The 24101-nt window shown below is 50.9% G+C and overlaps 2 protein-coding genes across 10 annotated transcripts in view; both read left to right on the top strand.

Moving 5' to 3' along the window:
* Positions 1-18414, top strand: part of LOC105183944 (insulin receptor) — a 71794-nt gene extending 53380 nt beyond the window's left edge. For 8 of the 9 annotated variants that reach the window (XM_025301843.1, XM_025301838.1, XM_025301841.1 and 5 more), the window contains 2 exons: positions 112-3160; positions 3894-7286. In XM_025301843.1, the coding sequence (XP_025157628.1) occupies positions 112-3160; positions 3894-4009 (3165 nt within the window). In that variant the 3' untranslated portion in view covers positions 4010-7286. Of the gene's footprint in view, positions 1-111; positions 3161-3893; positions 7287-18260 lie in introns of those variants that run through there. The other variant, XM_019841795.2, reaches the window with a different exon arrangement.
* Positions 18339-23785, top strand: LOC105183945 (PI-PLC X domain-containing protein 1). The gene is made up of 6 exons (XM_011142407.3): positions 18339-18525; positions 21840-22094; positions 22293-22501; positions 22633-22837; positions 22935-23205; positions 23299-23785. The coding sequence occupies exons 1-6, from the start codon at positions 18426-18428 to the stop codon at positions 23537-23539; spliced, it is 1281 nt and encodes a 426-aa protein (XP_011140709.1). The 5' UTR covers positions 18339-18425; the 3' UTR covers positions 23540-23785.
* The last annotated feature ends 316 nt before the right edge of the window (positions 23786-24101 follow it).

Below are 24101 nucleotides of genomic sequence, written 5' to 3'. Positions count from 1 at the left end.
ACGCAGGATTTCTGCCTCGCACATACACACACACACACACACACACGCGCGCGCGCGCTCTCTCGCGCACAGTGCTTCTCGTGACTTTCTCCTTGTTTGTTCGCATTGCAGGCGACAATCTGCCGGATGTGCAAAGGTCGGTGCCGTAAAATCAGCAACGGTGCCATTATACGCCACATCTCGGACGCCCAGAGCTTCCGTGGCATTACTGTGGTGAGGGGACCGCTCGAGTTCCAAATTAGAAACGGCAATCCGAATATAATGAACGAATTGGCGGATGCGTTTGGCCAGATCGAAGAGATCACCGCGTACCTGAAGGTGACGCACTCTTTCCCGATCACGTCGTTGAGCTTCTTCAAGAAGCTCAAGGTAATCAAAGGCGAGAACCTGGACATCAATAATGGCAGCCTGGTGATCTTGGATAATCCGAATCTCTCGGCTCTGTTCCCGCAGATGCAGAAGATCAAGATAGAAAACGGCAGACTGTTCTTTCATTACAATCCGAAGCTTTGTCTCTCCAAGATCGAGCAGCTCGGCAAGATGGTGAACATCACCAACTTTACGAATCTCGAGGTGCAGCCAGAGTCGAACGGCTACAAGGTCGCCTGCAACATCGTCAACATAAACATCACGGTGAAGAACGAGGCCGCTGACCACGTAGTCCTCACTTGGGATAGCTACAAGGCGCAAGAGGGCCAACAGCTTCTCAGCTACCTGCTGAGCTATATAGATACTGAGAACACCAACATCTCGTACGAGGGAACCGCCTGCAGCAACAACACGTGGCAGGTCGTCGACGTCGACGTGCCGAGCTGGAGCTCCACCGTCTCGAAGCATATCGCCAACCTGAAGCCGTACACCAAGTATGCCGCGTACGTGAAGACATTCACCGCCAGGAACGATAAAGCGTTCGTCAGTCCGGTGGGTCAGTCCGAGATCATCTTCTTCCGCACGAAGAGCGCGATACCGTCGGTACCGACGAACATCATCTCCAGTGCGATCAGCGACAGCGAGATCTTGCTGAAGTGGGAGCCACCGGTTTATCCGAACGGCCCGATCGGTTACTACATGATCTCCGGTGAAATTCAGTTGGACGATGAAGAGCTGATCGCGTCGCGCGACTACTGCAACGACACGCTGGTGAACGAGGTAGAGGAGGAAGAGGTGCCGGTAGTGCAGGAAGAGGTAACGGTCAAGATGCCGTCGCGAAATTCTGTCTCCTGTTGCTCCAAGGACGTGAACGCAAAGACCACGACCTTCTCCAAGCACTTTGAGGTATTCTGCCACGGGAACATGACCATCAGTCACCTGTCGCCGGGCTGGAAGGATTACTGCGTGTTCAATCACTACAACTCCGCGGAAAACGGATTCTACGAGCTCACGAACAACCTTTCCTTGACGTCGTTGCAAGAGAAGCGGAAAACAATAGTTGACCCTGCGATCACCGCGGACAATGGCGTCGCGATCAATCAGCAGAAGAAGAATCAGGCGTTCGTGTACAACGTCAGCGCACACAACAATTCGCACCTCTTGAAAGAATTACAGCATTACTCCCTGTACACCATCACGATCGCCGCGTGCGGCGTGATGGTGGAAAACGTACCAATGTGCTCGTCCATACAGTACACCAACACTAGGACAAAGAAACGACCGGACGCGGACGACATCAAAGACGTTAGGGTTCACGTGAGCAACGAGACGATAGTCGAGGTGATCTGGGAGTCGGTGAGGGACCCGAACGCGTTCACCGTCTCGTACACCATCGAGTACACGAATCTGGACGTGAAGGATGCGAAGAAGAGCACCGAGTGCATACCGTACACGATGGGCCGTCGTCGGGAGAGTAGATACAACAGCCACTACATCAGGAATCTCAGCCCGGGCAAGTACAGTTTGAGAATGCGCTCGACGTCGTTGGCGGGCGACGGCGCCTTCACCACCGTGGTCTTCTTCTCCGTCGGTCTGTCGGACACCAATCAAGTACTGCTGACGGTATTGGGGGGGATCTGCGGTATACTGTTTTTCGGCTCGCTCGTGGTCGCCTTCGTCGTGAAGAACCAGAGGCGGCGGAAGCAGGAGCGACTGATCGCCAGCGTGAACCCGGATTACATTGAGACCAAATACATCGTCGACAGCTGGGAGGTGCCGCGGGAGAACGTGGAGATCCTGGAGGAGCTCGGCCTCGGCAACTTTGGCATGGTATACCGCGGTAGTCTAAACGGCACACAGGTGGCGATCAAAACGATCTCCGAGAGCGCCAGTCAACGGGAGAAGAACGAGTTTCTGAATGAGGCTTCGGTGATGAAGAACTTCTCGACGTTTCACATAATCAAGCTGTTGGGAGTGGTCTCCATCGGCAATCCGCCGTTCGTCATCATGGAACTGATGGAGAAGGGCGATCTGAAGACGTATTTGCGAGGCATACGCGACTCGGAGATGGTGCCCAACGCGTCCCGAATAATGCGCATGGCGGCGGAAATCGCCGACGGCATGGCTTATCTGGAGTCGAAGAAGTTTGTGCATCGTGATCTAGCGGCGCGCAACTGCATGGTCTCCAAGGACCTCGTGTGCAAGATCGGCGATTTTGGCATGGCGAGGGACATCTACGAGACCGATTACTACAAGATCGGCAAGAAGGGCTTGCTGCCTATCCGATGGATGGCGCCGGAGAATCTCTCCGACGGCGTGTTCACGTCCGACTCGGATGTGTGGTCGTTCGGCGTGGTGCTCTACGAGATACTCACCCTCGCGGAGATCCCGTACCAGGGCTTCTCGAACGAGGAAGTGCTCAACTACGTGCTGCACAAGGGCGTGCTGAACGTGCCGCGCAACTGTCCCGAGAACATACAGAAGATCATGGAGAAGTGCTTCAAGTGGCGGCCCAGCGACCGGCCCACTTTCATGGAGATCGTCTCCGAGCTGGAGCCGTTCCTCGGCCAGGACTTTTGCGAGAAGTCCTTCTACCACTCGGACGAGGGTATCGAGATACGCAGCCTCGGGATCAAGAAGGTCTACCATCACGCCGCGCCGATACGGTTTCACTGGGGCAACGAGACCGCCCGCTGGGTGAAGGACTTTGAGGACAATGTCACTCTGCTCGACCAGATGAAGGCCGGCACCAGTCGCGGGCGAATCTTCAAGAACGGTTTCCAGCACTTTGGTAACGTACCAAACTTAGAGGACGTGCCGCTCGATCGATGAGATTAGTTAGTATATTATTGAGCGCGACGAGCTCTTCGCATAGCTTTTATTCGTGCTACGCCTGCGAGAAAAAGCCCTCTTTGGTCACAAACTCCGCGGAAGGACCTGTAGATATTACACGTGTACAAACAATACTCAGGGCAATCATGCGAGTGGTCCGGCGAGACCGTTGGATAAAAGTTCTGTGAAAGATGATGTTACCAAGTCGCCCGCTCGCTCGCTCGCTCGTTCGTTCGTTCGTTCGTTCGTTCGTTCGTTCGTTCGTTCGCACGTTCGTTCGTTCGTTCGTTCGCACGCACGTTCGTTCGTTCGTTCGTTCGCACGTTCGTTCGTTCGTTCGTTCGTTCGTTCGCACGCACGTTCGTTCGTTCGTTCGTTCGTTCGCACGTTCGTTCGTTCGTTCATTCGTTCGTTCGCACGCACGTTCGTTCGTTCGTTCGTTCGCACGTTCGTTCGTTCGTTCGTTCGTTCGCACGTTCACACGTTCGTTCGTTCGTTCGTTCGCACGTTCACACGTTCGTTCGTTCGTTCGTTCGCACGTTCACACGTTCGTTCGTTCGTTCGTTCGTTCGTTCGTTCGTTCGTTCGTTCGTTCGCTCGTTTGTTCGTTCGTTCGTTCGCTCGTTTGCCAGCACGCGCTCACGTGTGCTTTTTCTTGTCCTTTTATCTCGTCGCGGATCAAACGTAACCAGACCTCGACGGCGCAGAGCGATGTCGGGGTGAGATCGACATCGACACCAACACCGACACTGACACCGCGCGCGTCGCCGGCGCGAACGGGAGAGAGATGAACCGATGGCGTTCGTAAGCGGAAGCTAAGCCATCGGGAAGCAATTAGACACCCATAGAGTTTCTACCCCCGACTGAAGAAAGCCCTGCCACAGCCAATATATCGATAGTCGTTACTTGAAACTCGCGTCAAGTGAAATAAGAGTCTAAGTTTAAAGTTTAAGAGCGTGGAGTTTCCCGGGCGGAATTGCGACTGAGCAGCGAACGCTGAAGAGGATCACCGAGTTGCGACATCGGAATTCGACGATATCTCGTCATCGTCGAAAAATTGTCTCACACAATTCGCCACGCCGTGGTGACGGCGTAAAACTTTCACTCCTTCCAAAACAGTCGCTTAAATTGACGATTCTAAAGCTCCGGCTGCGGGCAGCAACTTCATCTTGCGATTCGCCCGGGAAAGCTCAGATCCCTCAGTCGAAATTCCGCTCCGAGTGTCTTGACAACTGGAGACAAGTTGCAAGTGACATTTATCAAGCCGGACCCGTGTTTCGCCCTTCCTTCGAGCGCCACCCTCAAACCCTTTCTGCCACGCTCACCGACTATCATCCATTCCTTCCGAGGGTTACTTTCTCAACAGTCCTCTGTACGGGCATGGCCGTCTCCAAGCAGCTATTCCCGAACGCCACGAGACGCGCCACCGAGGATTCTTCCGAGAGATTCTCCCGCTCGGAGCGCGAGCGGCGGTAACGACAGGGCGCGTCAGCGGGGCGCGACTGAATTCCCCTCCGCGAACGACGGCTGTCGCGACGATAACGAATTTTCACGAGCTCGCGGTGTCATTCACCGCGCATCGCTCTCGTATTCCCCGGCCGTCTCGGGCCCGCGGAATGCTGCTTCGGGACCGACCGTAGGCGCTCTCAAGCCGCAGGACGATTTTTACAAATCAGAGTTCCTTGTCGCATCGCGTGTCCGTCTTGGCGCGCGCGCGAGACGCTGCAGCGTAATCTCAAGGTTGTACATAGTTACTCGAGACGACGGAGAACGCAGGTCATTTAACGCGTAAGATAAGTTATAATAGAACTGGATGCAATATTACCGCGTACACACATAGTCCCGTGTAGTCATGATAATTTATCACGAGAGTTTGAAAAGACACACACATACACACAGACAGACAGAGAGAGAGAGAGAGAGAGAGAGAGAGAGAGAGAGAGAGAGAGAGAGAGAGAGAGAGAGAGAGAGAGAGAGAGACACTCACACGACAGATACACACTTGGCCCTCGCATGTAAATAACAAAGTCACAAGTCTCCTCCTCGCGCGGATACCTCGTAGATAGTAATTGCAATAAGCGTCTCCACAATCCACGACCCACGTCTCTACGGATAAGAATTATTAGCGTGAGGGGTAGGTAGCTAGGTAGAAGTAGGTAGAGCTAGATAGCTAGGTAGGTAGGCGAGATTAGGCGGGTGGGGGTGTGCAAATTAGGGGCCTACCGGCCGAGTCATGTGTCTAGGTTTGCACCGGTGCCACCCTACACGGGATGAATCAGATTCTAACGTTCAGCCTCTCGGATCTTGCGGTTGCGCAATCGGACGACAGCGAACAATCAGTAGGCAACAGGTGACAGGAGGACGAAGTAGCTAATTAGAGAAACGTAATATATATCACTATTATCAAAATGTCTGGAACGAGTCTCGCGCAGCCCATCAGAGGCGTCTCTTCCTGTCCCGACCTCTCCATCCGCTTCATTTTATCTCAACTCGATAAAACGATATCATTCCTCTTGGCTGTCCGCATGAAGCGGACGAGAAGCGATATCGTGTCTTGTTCCTCTAGTTTTTCCGATCGTTAGTTATGTAGCAGCAGCAGCAGCAGCAGCAGCGAGACTGATGGCGATTAATATCGCATCGGAGGAAACGACCGGCGAGAGACCGCGCCGCGCCGGTACATTTCTATTTGCATCGCCGCCGACTGAGAAGACGACCCGCGAGAGATCCTTTCGCCAACGTAAACATCGTCCTCGAGAAGCTCTCGAGACTCGTTTCAGTCCGAGCTCGTTTCAGGATGTTTTCGAGCCTCTCCGGGGACCTCTCGCGTCTGGGAAGTAACCGGTGAATGCTTACGACGGGAGAAAGTATAACACCGAATTTTTTACGATACTCTCCATCCGCGCGTTGCGAGACAATTGTATAATAATAATGTGAAACTTGGCAACTTCGCGCGTTGTGTCCCGTTCGGGAAGGTCCGCCGGGCCTGCCGGATCGAGCGCGGGTCGCTTTACGGGCTTTTTCGCAGTCCCCATGTATCACGGCTGCGCTAATGAACCGTGAGACCGTGATGCGAGATATGTGATTAATTAGCGATCACGGTCGGCTTGATTGCGGCGCGTCCCGGCGTTGGAGCGGCTCGAGAGCGGAGCTCGCGCCGTGGACTTCGTGGACGTGCACTCTCGGTCTCCATGGGAATCCCGGAAACGCGCTTTCCGCGCGGCCTAACACGGGGAATCTCCGCGACTCGGCTCGAACACGCGCGCCCGCCCGCCCGCGCGGGAGGAAGAAAAAGAATGATATCAGCTGAATCTCTTTGTCCGGTGCGACAATCAGCGCGGCTCGTGGAAGGTCGACCTTGTGTAAAAAAGAAGATAAAAAAAGAACAAAGCGCGTGTATAATATGTAACATAGAGTCCGACCTTGTCCGATTAGCTTTCCTCGTAGTTCTTTCGCACTTGTTCTGCGCTAACTTTCGGCGTATATTACTAATATTATTATTATGATTATCAAGAAACAAAAGGCGCGTTGCTGCGAGCGCGTTTCTACGTCGACGATAGTCAAATTCAAGAGTAGAACATGTGCAAATAGAGAAGGAGTGTCGTTTTCCTCCCTTATCTTCGAGTTCGAGCCGCACTTTCATGTATTGACTCGGCATGAACTCAGGGTAAGTGTGTTGTGCGTGCGTGCGTGCGTGCGTGTGTGTGCGCGTGTGTGTGTTTGTTTGTGTGTTTGCGCGCGTGGTGAGCGTATGAATATTTCTTATAATCGCATATGGTGTACGTTTGACTTTTGGTAGAGATGGCAAATTATTTGCGTATGATTGCGAATCTTACGAATGCTAATTAATAATTCGTCTTACATACTTCGTAGCGTAAGCCGGCGGTTTTCATCGAGGTGAGAATTACGCGTGACCTCGATAAGTTAGACACTCGATACTCGTCTAGCGCGACAATTAACCGGGCGACTTTGCGACCATAAAAGTCGAGCGTTATATTTTATTCGTCGGCGAGCGGAAAGCTCTCCTTACTGTGCCGCAGTCGAGGACTCTATCGATATCCCGGCGGTGGTCTTTTTTTTTTTTTTTATTATCCTTTTTTATTTTTTCCTGCACGCTCACCACTTGCACTTTCACCGGGTATTACCATGTAAATATATTTGCATACGCCGCTTGTGTATATATTTTTCTCAGCGCCACGGTTCGCCGACGGTCGTCGATAGATGATAAGGATTGAAGGAGGAGGAGGAGGAGGAGGAAATTGCGCTGGTAGACCATGCGAGCGTTCATCATAGCAATACGATTAGCATTCATGCTACGATAATTTTTACCATAACGCGATCATAGCAGATAACGGTAACGACTCGATGATGAGAATCGCCTAGAGTAGCATAGGCCGAAAACAAGTATGTCTAGATCCTGCCCCCGATTGATCCAGTCACAGCACTCGAACGACGGTACAGCGCGTTTCTCCGATCCTTTAGATAACGATAATCTCCGTAGCGTCCCGATAGAGGAGACAGTTATTTATACGTATTTATGTAGCATAACGTATGCATGTGTATGCGGAGTGCGACGAAGGAGACTGCGAGCGCGAGAAGACTGGCGATTCGCAGCGGGTGCAACTCCAGAGGAAGAGTCTCGAGAAACAATTGTGAGAAAGGAAAAAAGGAAAAAAGCTCGCTGTTTGGATCTTTTCCGACGAGATGTCGCTCCTTCATTCGATTGCACTTTTCGCCGCATCCTGTATGTACCGAGAAAGAGAGAGAGGGGGGAGGAGAGAAAGCTACCTTAAACACTTAAATAATATTAATTTTAACAGTGTGTCCCGCACACTGAGGAAAAATGGACGCGATTGGACGAAGGCGAGGTCGTCGGCGAGGATCAAATCCTTAAAATTCGAACGTGACCGTCGCGTGCGTCGGAAACATGTCACGACAGCGCGCGATCACGCGCGGTTGGAACTCAAGCCAGCGGACTGAACACCGTTCAACAACAGCTCGTCAGGATGATCAATGCATGATTTCTTCATCATCGGAGCTAACATTCGCCAGGTCTCGCCAGGAACGAGTCTGTGACGCTCGCACTTCGTCTCCACCGCTTCGTTCGTTCTTCCTCTCGGTGTCGCGTCCCGTGCACGCGAATACAATCCTGCCGCTGTAAGAGTAATATATGACGTACGTTTAAGTATTTATTCCTACTAGAGATTATATTTTATTATCGCACGTGCTCCGTCGACACCACTAGGGCGGCTTCCGCTCACGCGACGAGACGCGTCGTACCGCGCGTTGCACACAGTATCGACTGCTCCACCCCCGCTCCCCGCCCTGCTCGAAACCCCCGCTACGAATACATACTGCAACTATCAGGGTCTTAGAAATAGGATAATATCACTGCATCGTGTTCCTGCCTCTCCTTCGCGAGAGAAAGAAAGGGAGACGAGAGAGAGAGGGAGACGAGAGAGAGAGAGAGAGAGAGCCGGTAATAAGCACCTCCTCCTCGGCGCACGAACAGCGCGATGCACGCGATCGCGCGTCTCCTTCGAGGAATCAAGCGTGGTCGCCAGCTCGCACTCGTGCCGAGGAGTGGGTTGTCATCGGGCATTTTCCGGCTCCTCCGAGAGGAGCGCCGCCGACCCTGAGAGAAAGACGGAGAAAACGTCAGTCGGTCGGTCGCTCGGTCGGAGGAGTCGCCGTGGTTCCTCCTGAAGCGATCCCTTTCCTGGCCCGCTCGCAAGGATGCATCTCACTGCAATCTCATTTATTGCAAATACGCATTTACATTCGCATGGACGGCCGAAAGAAAGAGAGACAAAGAGAGAGAGAGAGAGAGAGAGAGAGAGAGAGAGAGAGAGAGAGGAAAGAAGGAAGGATCGCGACAGTCTCCTCGACCGGCGAGGGTCGGCAATCGTGGATCTTTCGCTCGCGTCGTCTCGCAAACGATCCGCCGCAACGGGAGCTTCGCCGCAAAGTCGCCGCGTCCGCGGCCGCGCACCGATCGATCATGCCCCGAATTTACAAAGTTCGCCGAGCCCGCCTGTCTGCGACGCATCGAGCAACAAGAAAGAATGGTAGGAAGAAAAAACAAGGATCTAACGAGTTGCCGAGGGGAAAGGCATAGAGAGAGAGAGAGAGAGAGAGAGAGAACGGGAATGTCGATCGCGGCGTTTGATATGATTCATCGCGCCGTGTCCGGTGTCGAGACGATCGACGACGATCGTTCAAGGATTATTCGCGTCGAGTCAGAGCCACCTCCAGCACTCGTTACGTCCTCCGTTTCCTGCGGTCGCCGTTTGTTCCTCGGAGAGGCAGGAGGCCGATCCTTCGCGCGCGCGCGCGCCTAGTCAGTCTCGCGGAGAACGCGATTAATCACTCTGCAAATGCGTCATCCTCCGTCTCTCCCCCCTCCCTCCTTCTTAATTCCTGGCGGTCACACTCGTAAGCACGGCTTCGCGCGAGTCGCGAGAGAGCCCATATGTCGGCGGACCAATTGGCAAGGTGAGGAAACGACCGTAAAATTGGAGATTCAGAAACGACTTCCTCTCTCGCGAAGGCGCTACTCGTCGCCTTCCTTTTTCTTTCCGCATCTCTTCCTCTCCACGGCCGTTGCTACCCATGTTCCGGACGAATCCCCGCGTTCGTCCGGACGTTCACGTTCGTGAGGAGCGCGCCGAGTCGCCGTGCGCGCGGATAGCATGTAAAGTTATTCTATTCGACCGACTAGTCGAAGTGTAGTAATAGAGCGAACTTATTTATTCGAGCGGGAACTCGTTTCATCGGTTGAAGCCAAAAAAATATCAATCGCAAGCAATCGCATGCCACAATCGTATCGCCGCATCTCTATTCTTGTACGAGCGAGTAAAACAATGTGTAACGTGTAAATAAATAATTTGTCTGTTCTCACGACGACAGTGACTCACGAGAGCGTGTTTCATCCAAGTGGCGCGTCGCGAGGAGCGACGCGAAATTCGCCCGTTTGTGTGCGAAACACTCCGTGACTCGCGCTTTTAATATTTATTCGACGGACTGTCTCTCGGCGCGAAAGAAAGTGTTGCGAAAAATCGTGCAGCGGTATCGTTGTGGCGCCTATATATATTTTCTACGCTGTAAAAGAGAAAACGCAAGAAAGAATGTATCTCACACATATACACACGGATGATCCGACCTCCTGATTACCATTACGTGTGTATCAAGCCGCCGCACACACACACATACACACACACACACACTCTCTGTATATACCGACACACGCGTTACGGACCTTTAGGGAAATAGCCAATTCGAACGGCCGAACAATCGATGCGTATTTATGGGCCGTAGGACAGAAAAACCTCCTCCGTATGAGACGGGAAATTGCGATTTTCAAGGCGTCGGAGTGTCGAAGATCCGAGGAAAATGAGGAAAGAGCGGGATCGGCAGAGGGAGGAGATTTTCAACTTTTCCTTTGTTCTCGTTACTTCGTTCATTTCCTCGATACAGATTAGCGCCGTGACGCACACCGAAAGCGGAGGAGGAGCCGTATCTTTTCGACAGCACACGGCTTCAAATTTTGTTCAGCCCGCGATAGCAGCGTTTCAATAGCGGAGGGCAGGGAGGGGATCTACCGATTACAGATTTAACAAGTTAATTTATTGTCGCGCCGAATTGACCACGAGCGTCTCGCGAGGGACACGAAAGTAGAGAGAGAGAGAGAGGAGAGAGAGAGAGAGAGAGGTCCAATCAGGATTAACACTAATTAATATACGCATATTAACGGGGTAAGCGCATACGCGCGCTGTATTCGACGTACACTATTACCGTGAGCATATTATACGTTGTAAGCTTTTTGCGTAAGCATCTAATCTGTGTAACTACTCTGCGCGATGTTATCTTTAACTTTAAGCGTAAGACGGGAAGCGCCCCTCCTTTTTAATAATTTAAGATAATTTAAGAGATATTTATTGATCGATTGGTAGATTGGTTGCTTGCTTGCTTGCTCGGTTGATTGATTGATTGAGAGGGAAGAAAAAAAGAGAGAGATTTGTTCGCGACGCATCGTGTAACCTCTGTTACCGCGCGCACGTCACCTATACAGCGCTTGGACCGCGATTCAGTTGATTACCCGCCTACATTAATTAAGCGTGCGCGTAGTATTTAACGGTAGTCTAAGCCAATCGCGGCGAATCGCGCGCGCGGCGTTGACCCCGCGCCCTCGGCGGCCCCGTTCGATCCGATTGTCGAGCTCTCATCCTGCGAAGAAGAAGGAAAGAAAGAAAATTCGAGACTCGCCATGACGACGCGTCGTGGACAACGCGACAGCCCTGCACGTGTGTGCTCTGTAAGAGAAGAAGGAGTAACGAATATTTTTCTAGCATCGTAGCGCTCTTCGGAATCCAACCGAGGATTCTCGATCGCCTCGCTGAGCCTCCGGCAGACCGACTGGCAGAGTCGTAGAGGTTAGACTGATTAATAAACCCAGACTAATCTGATATTTGAGGCTCGGCGACGTGGGGAAAAGCTCGATCCGGTGCTGACGTGATGCCGCGAGTCAATCCCTCATGGATCCGTCGCCGACGTTTCGCTGGAATATTCCAGTTCACTCGTTCAGCCTCGCGGCTTGCTCCTCTGCCCGAGGAAGTAATCCGACGTGCTCGCGGAACGTCGGAGTCGGAGACAGACTCAGGAAGGGTAGCGGCAGCAACGGGGCGAGACCCGGACCAGACGGCGACGACGGGAAGCCGCGGTCGCCGATTCCGAGGAGTCTGCCCGGCTGTGGCTGCGTTCGGAAATGTCACTTGGATGCGTCCACTGTGTTGATATGAGAGGAACACAAGAATGAGATAAAGAGAGAAGAAAAATATCCGGATAACGTTTCCGCACGCAGCTGTAACAGGCCTCGACAGTGTCTCGATCCACCGTTCTACTTGCGGTATCGACTGCTCGCGACAGCGAGGTAGACCGTGCTGCACCGTGTGCATTGTGCGCGGATCGTCCGCTGGCACGCGCACGGCCAACTCCGCGATGAACTGATATCGAAGACTTTAGCTGTAAAATAGCCGTCGCCCCGCGTATTTCCGCTGCTTTTCCCCGTCTTTTTCTCTTCCTCGCGTCGCCACCGAGTCGTCCGCTTCCCCCCTCCCTCTCTGTCTCTCTCTCTCTCTCTCTTTCTGTCTCTCTCTCTCTCTCTCTCTCTCTGTCTCTCTCTCTCTCTCTCTCTCTCTGTCGGCAGGACGAGCGCGACAGGATCACGATACGGAGACGACGGGGCTTATCGTTCCGATCGAGCGATGTACGTAAACGTTAGGCGAAGTGCACGGAGGAAAGTGTCTGGTGGGAAGAACGAATGGTCTTCCGGTGGGATACGAGCGATTCGGAAATTCCGATTGGAAGCAACAGGATTCTGCTCGAGTTAAGGAGATCCTGGTGTGACTTGAGCTGAGTTCTGACAGCTTTGGTCGGGATTTCTGTGTCGTTCATGCTTCACCGGGAAATTGTCTCGTCCGACCGAACGTTGTTCTTCGTGCAAGAATCACTGCTGAAGCCGTTTTCTGCCATTTCCACATCTTTTCGTTCCCGCTGAGGAATCGTCAGTTATACTCAATCCAGTTGCCCGCGTTAACGCAACCATACACGTTAGACTCTTCAGCGATACTCGTTGCTCAACGATCCTCGCTTGCGGCGAAAACTGACGGGGGAATCCGATCGCGATACTGGAGATTGCTCGATTCCGAGCGACTTCAATCGCAGAGTCTAACATCTCTCTCGGAGACAACGTTCGCGGGAAGGGGGAAGGGAATTGCGCATTTCGATGTTGGTCGCAAACGACGAATCGCGTGACGGTAACGACATCGTTCGTAAAATTGCAGGAAATGTCGACTAATGAGGATAATTAGTTCGCGAGTCGTCGTGCGGGGGAATGTGGGTAGAAAGTTCATCGCTCATAAACTCGGATGGCCGCAAGAGAATTTCCTACGGATTAACCGGGAGAAATGCCCCGCCGTCCTTCGTTATCCTCCTCAGCCGCTGATGAAATTATTGCACGCGCAAAGCGTGTAATACCGACTCTTGGACAGACAATTCACGACGTGTACGTGCGTTTGTTCTTTCGCAGGACGCACGCGGTGGCTCGAAATAGTTTCAGTAGAGATGATCGATTCGACGTACAGGATTAAATTTTCTGAATTCGAAGACGAAAGAGACGACGCGACGGTGGATTATCCCGTGCTCGGACGAAACCGTTTTTGCTAATTAGGTCGTCCCCGACGATTGCGACGCGTTCCCCCCACCGAATTCCGAGTTTGATAAAAAGTCAATTTCGCAATTGGTGAATTCGCCGATGCCGCGCCTCTCACGTACATTCGCTCAAAGCACGCCTCGGAGATATGTTGAGGAATATGCGAAGACATTTATCCGAGAAGGAAAATATGGAATATCCGACAAGCCGAGAGAGGGATGGTAAAAAAGTCGTGTTTTCCTCGCGCGCCGCAATCTCTCTATCTCGTCCCGTTTTCGTTTTTGTCGCGTGATCGATGGTGACGTCGTTGCAAAAGTCATCTTTCGTTCACATTTTCCCGAACGTTTTCTCAAAGTTCTTACGCAGTTGCAAAATATTGAGGAGTATTGTGTTTGTTTTCAGTTTGTTTTTCTCTTCTCGACGAGAAGGAAATATTTTTGTCGCGGTAAAAAAGAAACATTTCCGGGTATTTCGAAGTAGAACGAGAAGAAAAGCACGATAAACGATAAAAGTTCTCACGATAAAAAAAAAAGAAAAAGAAACGATAAGGCACGATTGCAGGTTAATTCGCAGATGCATGTTAATTAGCGCTCCGCGGCCTCATCGTGCACGATCGTTTCGTGTCGACGGCAATTGTCCGCAACAAATCTTCTCGCGACGAAACCGCACGAGAGCCGCAGTTCAGAGGGAGAGAACACTCTCGTGAGACGCACTAACTTTCGTCCCTGTAATTCCCCGAGTTGATTATTCATCAAGATTTGCGCGCGTATGTGTACACGGCGTGCGTGTATGTACTTGCTGGTTTCACGATGTGTCCGCACGGTTTATTATCTTTCCAAGGTCTGACTCGCTCTTATCTGTTTGCGTGACAGATTTTAAATTTCTCCAAGACCATATACCGTTGTTGCAAACATTTCTCATCGTCCACGCGGACTATTTAACCCGCGCCGCATTTACGTGTTACGCCACAACTCGCGAGGAATTAATTTCGAGAGGAACGAACGAAAGGGGTTGCTCCAAGTTCTTCCCTCCACGACCAGAAGATCGAGCAGAGGCACGAAAGACGAAGAGAAAGGAGGGAAGGGGAAAAGCATGTATTCCTAATCAAAAAGAAAATCCTGCCATACCGCGTCTTCCACGAGAGAGAGAGAGACTATGAAACATTATTATCGTAAAGTAGTCTAACGTTTATGTGTCTATGTAATCCGTAAGTTCAATTATTCGCTATCCCGTTTAAGGAGCGCACGAGAGAGAGAGAGAGAGAGAGAGATGGAAAAAGAGGTGTGCGTGCGTGTGTGTGTGTGTGTGTGTGTGAGAGAGAGACGCATCGACGAGTGGAATTGAGAATGTGCCGAATGAGGGAAGCGCGTGCGACATTTCGTATACGTCAAAATCATAATCCGCTCGCGGCGGGAGATGGGCAATGCACGCACGTGTGTAACACACTTTTAACATTCTGTAATATATAACTCTTTTAGCGAGACACATTTAGGATAATCAGCCGGAGCGTGTCCGGACGGAGAAATTGCGGGGACGAGATTGAGATTTATCGCGCGACTCCGCTGTCGCACCATCGCGTCCTCCGTTACTATTATTAATTTTTATCGGCGCTCTCCGAACTTAAAAACGAAGCATTTTCCTTTATTTCATTCGACACGCATACTTTTGGGAGAGAAAGAGAGACAGAGATTGTGAGAGGAGAAGGAGCAGCCTGCGACGCGGAACACGCTCAAGACGTTTCGTAAACCACTGAGAGAAAAAGAAAGCAACTAACGCCGCGCACTCCACGAGAGATGGAAGACACACGGAGAGAGAAAGAGAGAGAGAGAGAGAGAACGTCCCTCTCCACCGTCAACGACGGATCCTCGCGATCGGGCGTCGTCGCATCGTGTGTCTGTAAAGCAACAAATGTACATACCTACATCGCACTAATTTAGTATTGCCACTAAGTATTACAACTAGTCACATAAGCCAAAAGTTTGTTACTCTCGCAGAAGTTTTCTTTTTTTCAGTTTTGTAAAATAAAGGAAGATGATAAAAACACCACAGAGGCACGTCCGTGTGTTCATCCTCGCCCCTCTCCCCGCGGAAGTCCCGCCGCCGAATGGAAACATCCGCGAGACGAAGACGGAGCTCGCGAATCGCGAATCGCTCCTTGAACAATTTCACCGCGTCCTCCCGCGTGTTCTCGCGCCTCTCTTCGTCCTTGTAAATTCTTGCCGACGGTGATGACGCACGCTGGAAGCCGTCGTCGCGTCGTTCTTCCGCACGCGACTTTGCAGCGGCATTTTTCGTTTCCACCTTTCCCGTCGCTTCCGCACGCGCACGGTGAATTGTTTATAACATCCGGCGGCACAATTTGGTATAATAAGCGGCCGATAATCATCTCTCGGTAGCGGAAGCGAATGACTCTCTCTCTCTCTCTCTCTCTCTCTCTCTCTTTCTCGTTCTCGTTCTCGCTCTCTCTACGCTTTTTACGTAAGCAGCAGAGAGCCGTCACTCGCGTTACACGCCCCCATTTCCGCTTTCGTTTTCGACGTGCCTTAGAAGCCGGTCGAGGCAATAAACAAGCTAGCAGTCACCGATAAGCAGACTCGACCGATTATGTTACATACGCTCGTGAAACGCGTGTGAGGACATTCCGTAGCGATACTTGATCAAAGACGACGATGCGCAACGCCCGCTTGGCCGACACGTCAAGCGGAAGTCGATCGTGACGAACAGGTAAGTCAGTGGTTTTGTCTCTCTCCTCTCGCGAGATCCGCTGACCGGCTGACTCTGCTTCGCGTGGTTCCCGTGCTTTCTCCGTTTTTTTCTTCCCCTTCGCGGCTCAATCTCGCGCGTTCGACGCTTATCATATGACCGCGCGTCGGTCATTTCGAATCTTTCATTCGGACAGGTTCGTGATTTTCAACCGGCGCGTCGTGGTGTGCCGCGAAAATTTTCAAAGGTCATTAGTTAAATTTTCGAAGATCATTAGTTAAATTATTTTCGAAAGAAGTTCAAAGCACAGCAAGTATACATATCAAAATTGGGATCTCTTTGAACTGATTATACGAATATATCATTATTATAATAAATAAACACCGGCTTACTCCTAAAGTGGGTGGCGAGTGTAGCCTTGAAGAATAAGGTTTCGCGACATGTCTCAAGTGTGTCGTGAGATAAAAAAGATTGAAAAACACTAGGATAAGTGAGTTGAGTCGAACGATCGATTCTACGGTGCAAGCGACGGGATTTCCCGTCGGATAAAAGCGAGTGCGGTGTGTTTCGCCGTAGAAAGTGGAACGACACGAGAACGTGGCCGACGCGCTCGCGAACGTCCCAGCGATCTTTCTCTCTCTCCTTCTTCGCTCTTCCCCTCTTTCCTCTTTTTCCTCCTCGTCTTTTTTTCTCTCCTTCCCCTCTCTTGCCGCTTCTTTCTTTCGTTTCCCCCGGTCTCTCGACATATTGACGGCTCCCTCCCTCCCCCCGCCAAGGCTGTTTTGGTAGCCTTTAATTACGCCACCGCTGTACGATCCACCCCGTGGGTATCTCGCAATCTTCTCCTCCGCGAGGAAGAAGAGGAGGAAGGAGGAGGAAGAAGGAGAGGACGAACGGAGAGGAAAACATTTGCCGCCTTATGCCTGACGAGAGTCATAAAGCAGCGTACAGCGATCGCGGTGCGCTCGCGTGATACCGAATCGTGCTGCATATTTTCACGACATCGTCCAAAGCGGACGGGCGAATGCATTTTTCTCTCCCTCCTCCTTCCCCTTATTTCTCCTTAAGGCCGCACCTTGCTCCGTTTTCGTCGCCGTGTTAATTTTATTTCACGTCCCGCGCGTCGCCGATTACCGCGGAAACGCGCCGCTCGGCAGGGCGGACGTACGGACGTCGGAAGGTCCAGGCGAGACTCGAAGCCGAGCGATCGACCTCGCGGTCGCTCGATAAATCCCCATCGCCAAGAGAGAGAGAGAGAGATCGTTTCTCTCCTTCCTCCGCGATCACGTGCCGCGTCGCGGCGAGAAATTACGCGCGTCGCCGACGTAATTACCCGAAGAATCTTTCAATCTTAATTACCATCGTTCTCGCTCGTTCTCTCTCTCTCTCTCTCTCTCTCTCTCTCTCTCTCTCTCTCTCTCATTCCCCTCCTCTTTCATCCGCTCGCGCTGGGATCTCTTACGTAATTAAGAATCCGAATGAAAATATCACGTTGTGAGGCGTTTCTTCTCCGACTTCGCGATAATGAGAAGAGCGAAGTCGGCCGCTGACCATTGGCGGCTCGCAAACATTTCTCTCTTCTCCGTCGGCGAACGCCTCTCGAATCTGTCGTCAGCACGTCCGCGTGCTTCAAGTCGGCCGACTTGATGTCGATCGCGGCGATCAGTCGCGATTGATCTGCGGTGAGAGAAACAGAGAGGCAGGCGGCCGCGTTCGTTCCCGCGAAAATTCATTCCCGCGAGCAGAGTGCGCCCATCGAGTCGATCGATCGTTTCTTAATCGTCGCGCGTTTCTCCCGCCGTGTCGCAACCGCGTAAGCGAGTGTCAGCGAATTGTAGCGCTACCTCGCATTCGGATTATAGCGCGGCGATAACGACGTCACGTTGAGGTGTTTCTTTTTCCTCCGTCGTACGGTGAGAGCAAGTTGCATAACCACGTTCTATATAAACAATGTTTCAATGAGAGACACACGCGCGGAATTTCAGCCGTGGGAGGGAGGAAGACTGACTAGAAGAGAACCTCCGCTCCTCTTATGATTCCACGAATTTCATGAGCGTAATTTCGCAAAGCCGAACGCGCGAACGCGGTCGCGCTGCCGTCATGCACGAGAAACGAGTCGGATCGAAGTTGAAGGCCGACGTCTTTGCAGCAGTTTCTGCCGGCGCGTAGCCTCTCTCAGCTTCGTGGAAAGAATCGAGACGAACGCAGCGAACGAAGGAGGAATGTCAACGTCGCGGATGGACGGATAGAGGTCTCGCATGATCGAAGCATTGTCTCTGCCGTGCAGCAAACGTGAACGCCACAGGACACGAGGATGAAGCTGTTCGCGCTCGGCTGTCCCGCGTTTTTCGCCCTCCTAGCGATCGCCGATTGTCTCACGACCGGCCGATTCTGCCAGCCCGAAACGGGAGACGGTGAGTGATCGCGCGCGATTGATCGAGCAATCAAGCACGATCGAGAGCGCTGAGTCAAATCAAGTGTCAAATCTAACAACGAATTCGACCGCTTGCGCTAATGCACACTGAATGCGACCAAGGCCTGTTGTTGCAGTCCTCACGTTCTTACAGCGAATTCGGCATACACGTGCTGATTCTGCTCCAGTGCTGCCTCGACATGGTGCAAGAGCACAACCGTCTCCGTGTAATACTAGACAGAGAGCCGGTTGCTCCAACTTCTTGGTAGATTGACTGATATGATGGTTAAATCATCATGTCCGTCTTTGTCTAAGTTGAAAGAAAAACAAAGACAAACTTATGATTTAACTGTCAATTAACTTAACAAGAAGCTGGAACAACCGGCCCAGATGTGACTGATCTTGGTGCGGCATTAAGTTAGTGCAGCACTGGGAGAAAGTGCATTTGTCTAATGTAGAATACAGAGAGACGCATGTGAATTATTCAGTTAAGTTAGAGGAGATAATATTATAAAAATATTTATCATACGTGGTTACACACCTCTCTGTCTGGATACTCGCTCACGATATCGACGTAATTTTGAATCTGTGGCTTTTTTTTTTTTTTTTAATAAAAATCCTTAATAAAATTCTTTTAACAAAATTGATTTTCTATCGCTTCCTCGCTGCTATTGCTACTTTTTTAATAATTTGTAAACAGTTGGCGGATAAACTCCATCGAGACTGCGGAATATTAGATAGAACCGTTAGATTAGATTATCGAGAACGAGTTAGACGAGGAACATAAACAGACAATCTCAGACAAATAGACTTGCCGACCGAAACTGTTGTTTTGAATGTTAGCTATTGTTCGCGAGTCTCTGATTAGCATGTATTTGACAACACATCATCGATCATCGTCGAATCATGTCCCGAATAATATGACGGCTCGTTGCCTTTATCCGCGGGCACATCAGCATCGACGTGAACCAATAAGAAGCCTCCAGGATTCGAAACGATTCGAAACGAAGATTTAAGAGCAGCAACGAGGAAAAGGACACATTATTCTCGCACGTTATTGCACACTTTACTCGCTTTACGCTTTTCGGCTTTGTTCGCTTACGCTTTGCTTTTGTTGCATGATTATTATATGAGAATAAATATCGTCATCTGTTATCATTAAATTGCTTCGAGTGTCACTTTTTTACCGTGTGGTCATCCTTGTGCCGCATTTCTTTTCAAGCATCGCGGCGGCTTCTGTTTTCGGCGGCTTTCTCGACCATTTCTCCGTTTCGCTTACGGCTTAGCTTACCGACTACTTAGGCGCCCTAAAAACTGATTTATAATAACATACTTTCTTTCTTTCTCTAGCGTCATATTTTCTGATTTACCGCCCGATTTTTTAGTGCGACCACATGCACTGTCAAAAAGATCAGCACAATATAATTTGCCCCCATTCAGTGCGTTTTATTCGTCCCAATATGAATCCTGCGCTACACTAGGCCAGTTTTCGTTCGTCGAACACCGTACAAACTTGAACTCGAATGTGTGGTACCGAAAAAACTCGCGCTCAGAGTGCGCCCTAACGCAAGCGCCCGAATTCGCTATTATATTTAAGATCGTCATAAATACACTCAATGACTTCTTAACCACCAGTAAAACGATCTGTATAGATGGTGTGCAGATAATTTGACCAGCTAAAAGTATTAGAAGATATACTTAACACGCTTTTTAAATAATAAAACCGGACTATGGATAGGCCTTGATAGCACTCAATGCAAGCGCCCGAATTCGCTGTAATTGTCGCGTGCAAAGTACAGTCACCCTCCAAACTCTCTAAACCCTACCAAACCCTCGGAATTCGCAGAGAATCGCGACGCAACGAACACGTCGGCCGCCGCCAATCGCCATGATGCTACAACAGCGTATCGCTGGTTTACGTAACGAACGTAAGCGTGCAATTTGTGCGTAACGAATGAGACACGTGGCAGCCGATTGACAGCCGACCGAACGACCTGGCGAGCGCGACCTTAATTCTCTGAGCGACTCTTCTCTGAGCGATTCAAACTTGACTTCCCCTCATCGAAAATGTTGGGCGAGCTCCACCGCTCACACGGCGGCGCGACTTTGCGATTTTCCCCGTAAGCAAAGATGACATCGCGATTCTTGTTATCCATTTGATCGTTTAGAAGTTCAGTCTGCGAGAGCCAGTTCACTTCAGAGGCTGATTGATGCCTCGACGTTTCCGCCGGGGGGAAATCGACTTCGAATTGCCCTGCGAGAGAGCTTCTCGCTGAGATTAAAGTCGCGGGAACTGGGGCGCTCTGTATTCGCATCGTGACTGGCGCTCTCGTCCGTCGCATATTTCGCACGAACGCCGGGTTGACGAAGGAGAAGAAGTAATCCGTCGACAGACGGATCCAGCCGCGTACCTTCCCGAGTAGAAAAATTAACAGGACTCTGGTAAGGGCCTGATTATTTTTCCCTAACATTAATCGAGCTCTAGTAGGGATAGAAAGACAAGGGCCCTGCAAGATGTGTAACAAATGGCTTAACGGGTCCTTGTAAGGCAATATTATGAGAGCCTTATAAGGCAAGATTAATAGGGCCTTATAAGGAAATATTCTTATTATTGCTTGATCGACAATATTTGTTCTTTTCATTCCAAGAAATTTAGACTGTAATTTCTTTACTTCTTCATAACCTTGTTAGTGTACAACAAGAATTTTTTATTTTAAAAATATAGCATTTTTTACACGTAAAAATCCTGCTACTGTTTTTATTAAAGTTTGCTGCATTTCGAAACGAAGGCAGTACTAGAAAGATCCTTGGTAAGGACTAAAGAATATGACAACTAATAAAACTAATAAAATTTGTTTTTAATCGCGGTATAATTAAAAAATCTTTAAAAGAACCAGATAGAGAGCGTACCTAATAAAACAATACTAAACTACAACAATTTTATTACGCGTTTCAGATCTTATTAATTTTCTATAACAAAACTTGATTTTGTATATCTAAAACATCCCTAAAAAATCCTTCCAAGGCCCTTATCAGCTTTCCCTATCAAAGCCTTATTTATTAGATCTAAGATATCCCTAAGAAATCCTTCTAAGGCCCTTCTCAGCTTTCCCTAATCGAAGTCTCATTTCGCAAAATCTAAGATATCCCTAAAAGATCCATTCTCGGGACTTGATGCGGTAATAACGAGGCACCCCTTTTTAGAGCATCCTACTTTCAGCCTTATCGGGGCCTTATGCTTCACGAAGATGGCCCTAACAATTTTTTGCTCGGGTTACGGCGTGTGTGTATCATCAGCACTCTTTTCCCTTGCAGATTTCCAACGCGCCCACGTCGGCCTCATCATCTCGCCCATAATGTCCAAGAGGATGATACGCGAGATCGAGATCTACTGGAATCACGCCAGGTACCAGCCGGGCGACACGATCGCCCTGTACGCGCGCGAACCCGCGGACGACCTCGAGCCGCTTTACACGCTGGTACCAAACGCGCCGAGCGGCATCAAGAGGACAGGCCTGCAGGCCTCGTTCGTGCCCACCGCGGACCTCGCATTCGAGCAACAATGCCTACGTGAGTCATAAATTCTTATCGGGACTAAGCGATAAGAGCAAGGCCGCGACAAGGACTGCGCCTTCCTTTCTTTTCCATTCTCTTCCCTATTCTTCCTCTTCTCTTCGATTCGATCTTTTTTCTTCGACTCTTCTTCCTTTCCTCCCGTCTGCCGTGTTTCTGCGGTAAACTCAGTCGCGGGTTCGTCTCTTTAATCAGGGTATCATGTCGCCTGGCTGAGAAACGGCACGGTCAGGTTAGCGAATTGCATGCGGACGCAGCCACGTTGGATGGCCGAGAGGAGGGACATTCTGGGCTCGTTGCCGATGAGCAGGGTGTTCCTGCCCGGCACGCACGATTCCGCGTCGTACGCGATACACAGGCGGGCGGATTCCGAGAATCTTCTGGAGAAATACGTGATAACGCAGGTAATCGCGCGGTTGTTCTTGCAAGTCGCTCTCGTCCTAGAGTGTTGAACTCCTTGATGCTCGACCAACTGGATCGAGATAAAAATAGAATAACCGTCGCTTGGTCAATCGTCAGGATAATTAAACCGCAGGACATAGACGTGCTTGCGCAGCTGATTCACGGGGCTCGGTATCTGGACATCAGAGTCGGCCACTATCCGAACAGCAACATCGTATGGTGGGCCAATCATGGACTGTTCAAAGCCACTCCCATGCAGGACATCGTGCATCAGGTGAAGAGCTTTCTCGACCACACGGACGAGATCGTCATATTCGACGTGCAGGAGTTTCCAACCGGTAACGTCCCATTTTGCCGAGTCCGCTTCGTGTAATCGCCAAGTTTCTCGTATAATCGATAATCCGGAATTCTCGCACGCGACCTTCGTCCCGCCAGGGTTCGGCAAGAATCTAGGGGTGCATCACGACTTCGTCGCGTACCTTGAGGAACAGTTCGCCGGCTACTACTTGCCGAAGAGTTACGGCTGGAGCAGCACGCTCAACACGATCTGGTCGTCCGGCAAGAGGCTCATCATCGGTTACGACGAGAAACGCGTGGTCAGCCTCTACGAGAGCGTGTGGCCCTGCGTGACGCACCAGTGGGGCAACGTCAGGAACATCGAGGACTTGTTCAGATATCTGAACCGCATCGAGACGGAGAGCATCGGGTACGTAATCGAGCAGCAATGACGCGGCGGGCTCTCTTCCGGCCGCGCGAGCGAACATCTCTATGAAAAGCGCGCTTTTACTCCTCGTTTCAGGCACTCCAGGTCGACGCCGCGGTCGGCGATGGCGGAATTGACGCCCAACATATTGGACGTGGTCCTCAACCGGCTCGGGAGCATTCGCGAAATGGCGGAGAAGGTGAACATCAACGTCACCAATTGGTACAACAGCAAGTGGCAGCGTACCGCGAACATCGTCGCCGTCGACTTCGTCCGCTCGTCCGGCATCATCGAGACGGCGATCGAGTGGAACGAGAGACGGAATTCGCGCTGCTGAGGTGGCCCGGAGCCCCCCCCCCTCCCAGCGAAAAACACGCGCAACCAAAGCAAAGCAACGACAAACACATACACATACACACACACACACACACACACGCACACACGGTGAATGTAACTCGACCTGCGCCGAAAACGAGTCGGCTTCACGAGCCAATAGTAGTACTTAATAACTTGTTAAGCTTGTGTATACGATCCTCCGATGCGAAGTATTCGCTGACTCACCAATAAGACAACCGCGCTGAAATGCCTGCGTCAAAGCATTCCGTGCAATCTTGCTTTACCGCGCGAAATCTACACCCGACGATGGCAACGCGACGCCGCGCGCATACGTATGACTTCTCGTGCGGTAATCGCGCATCCGCCGGATGCCGGAATAATGCTCCAGTCAAGATAACAACCGAGAGAGAAAGAGAGAGAGAGAGAGAGAGAGTCAGACACGGAATTATCTGTCACGCGTACCGCGTCGCCGCACCTCGCAGGTGCGCGATGCACCAAGGCGGGAGAGAAATCAGTTGATCATTCGGCACAGACGATGTTGGCTCGCGAATGCGAGATCAAAC

This window comes from Harpegnathos saltator, unplaced genomic scaffold (genome assembly GCF_003227715.2).
Source record: "Harpegnathos saltator strain DR-91 unplaced genomic scaffold, Hsal_v8.6 scaffold45, whole genome shotgun sequence".
Taxonomy (NCBI): domain Eukaryota; kingdom Metazoa; phylum Arthropoda; class Insecta; order Hymenoptera; family Formicidae; genus Harpegnathos; species Harpegnathos saltator.
This window is presented reverse-complemented; position numbering and strand designations above follow the sequence as displayed.

What these genes read in the sequence shown, in the direction of transcription:
- LOC105183945 (XM_011142407.3), top strand. Translation starts at nt 18,426, where the DNA reads ATGAAGCTGTTCGCGCTCGGCTGTCCCGCGTTTTTCGCCCTCCTAGCG. An exon ending in ATTCGAGCAACAATGCCTAC is followed by an intron (nt 22,095 to 22,292) that starts GTGAGTCATAAA and finishes CTCTTTAATCAG; the next exon opens with GGTATCATGTCGCCTGGCTG. An exon ending in AGAAATACGTGATAACGCAG is followed by an intron (nt 22,502 to 22,632) that starts GTAATCGCGCGG and finishes ATTAAACCGCAG; the next exon opens with GACATAGACGTGCTTGCGCA.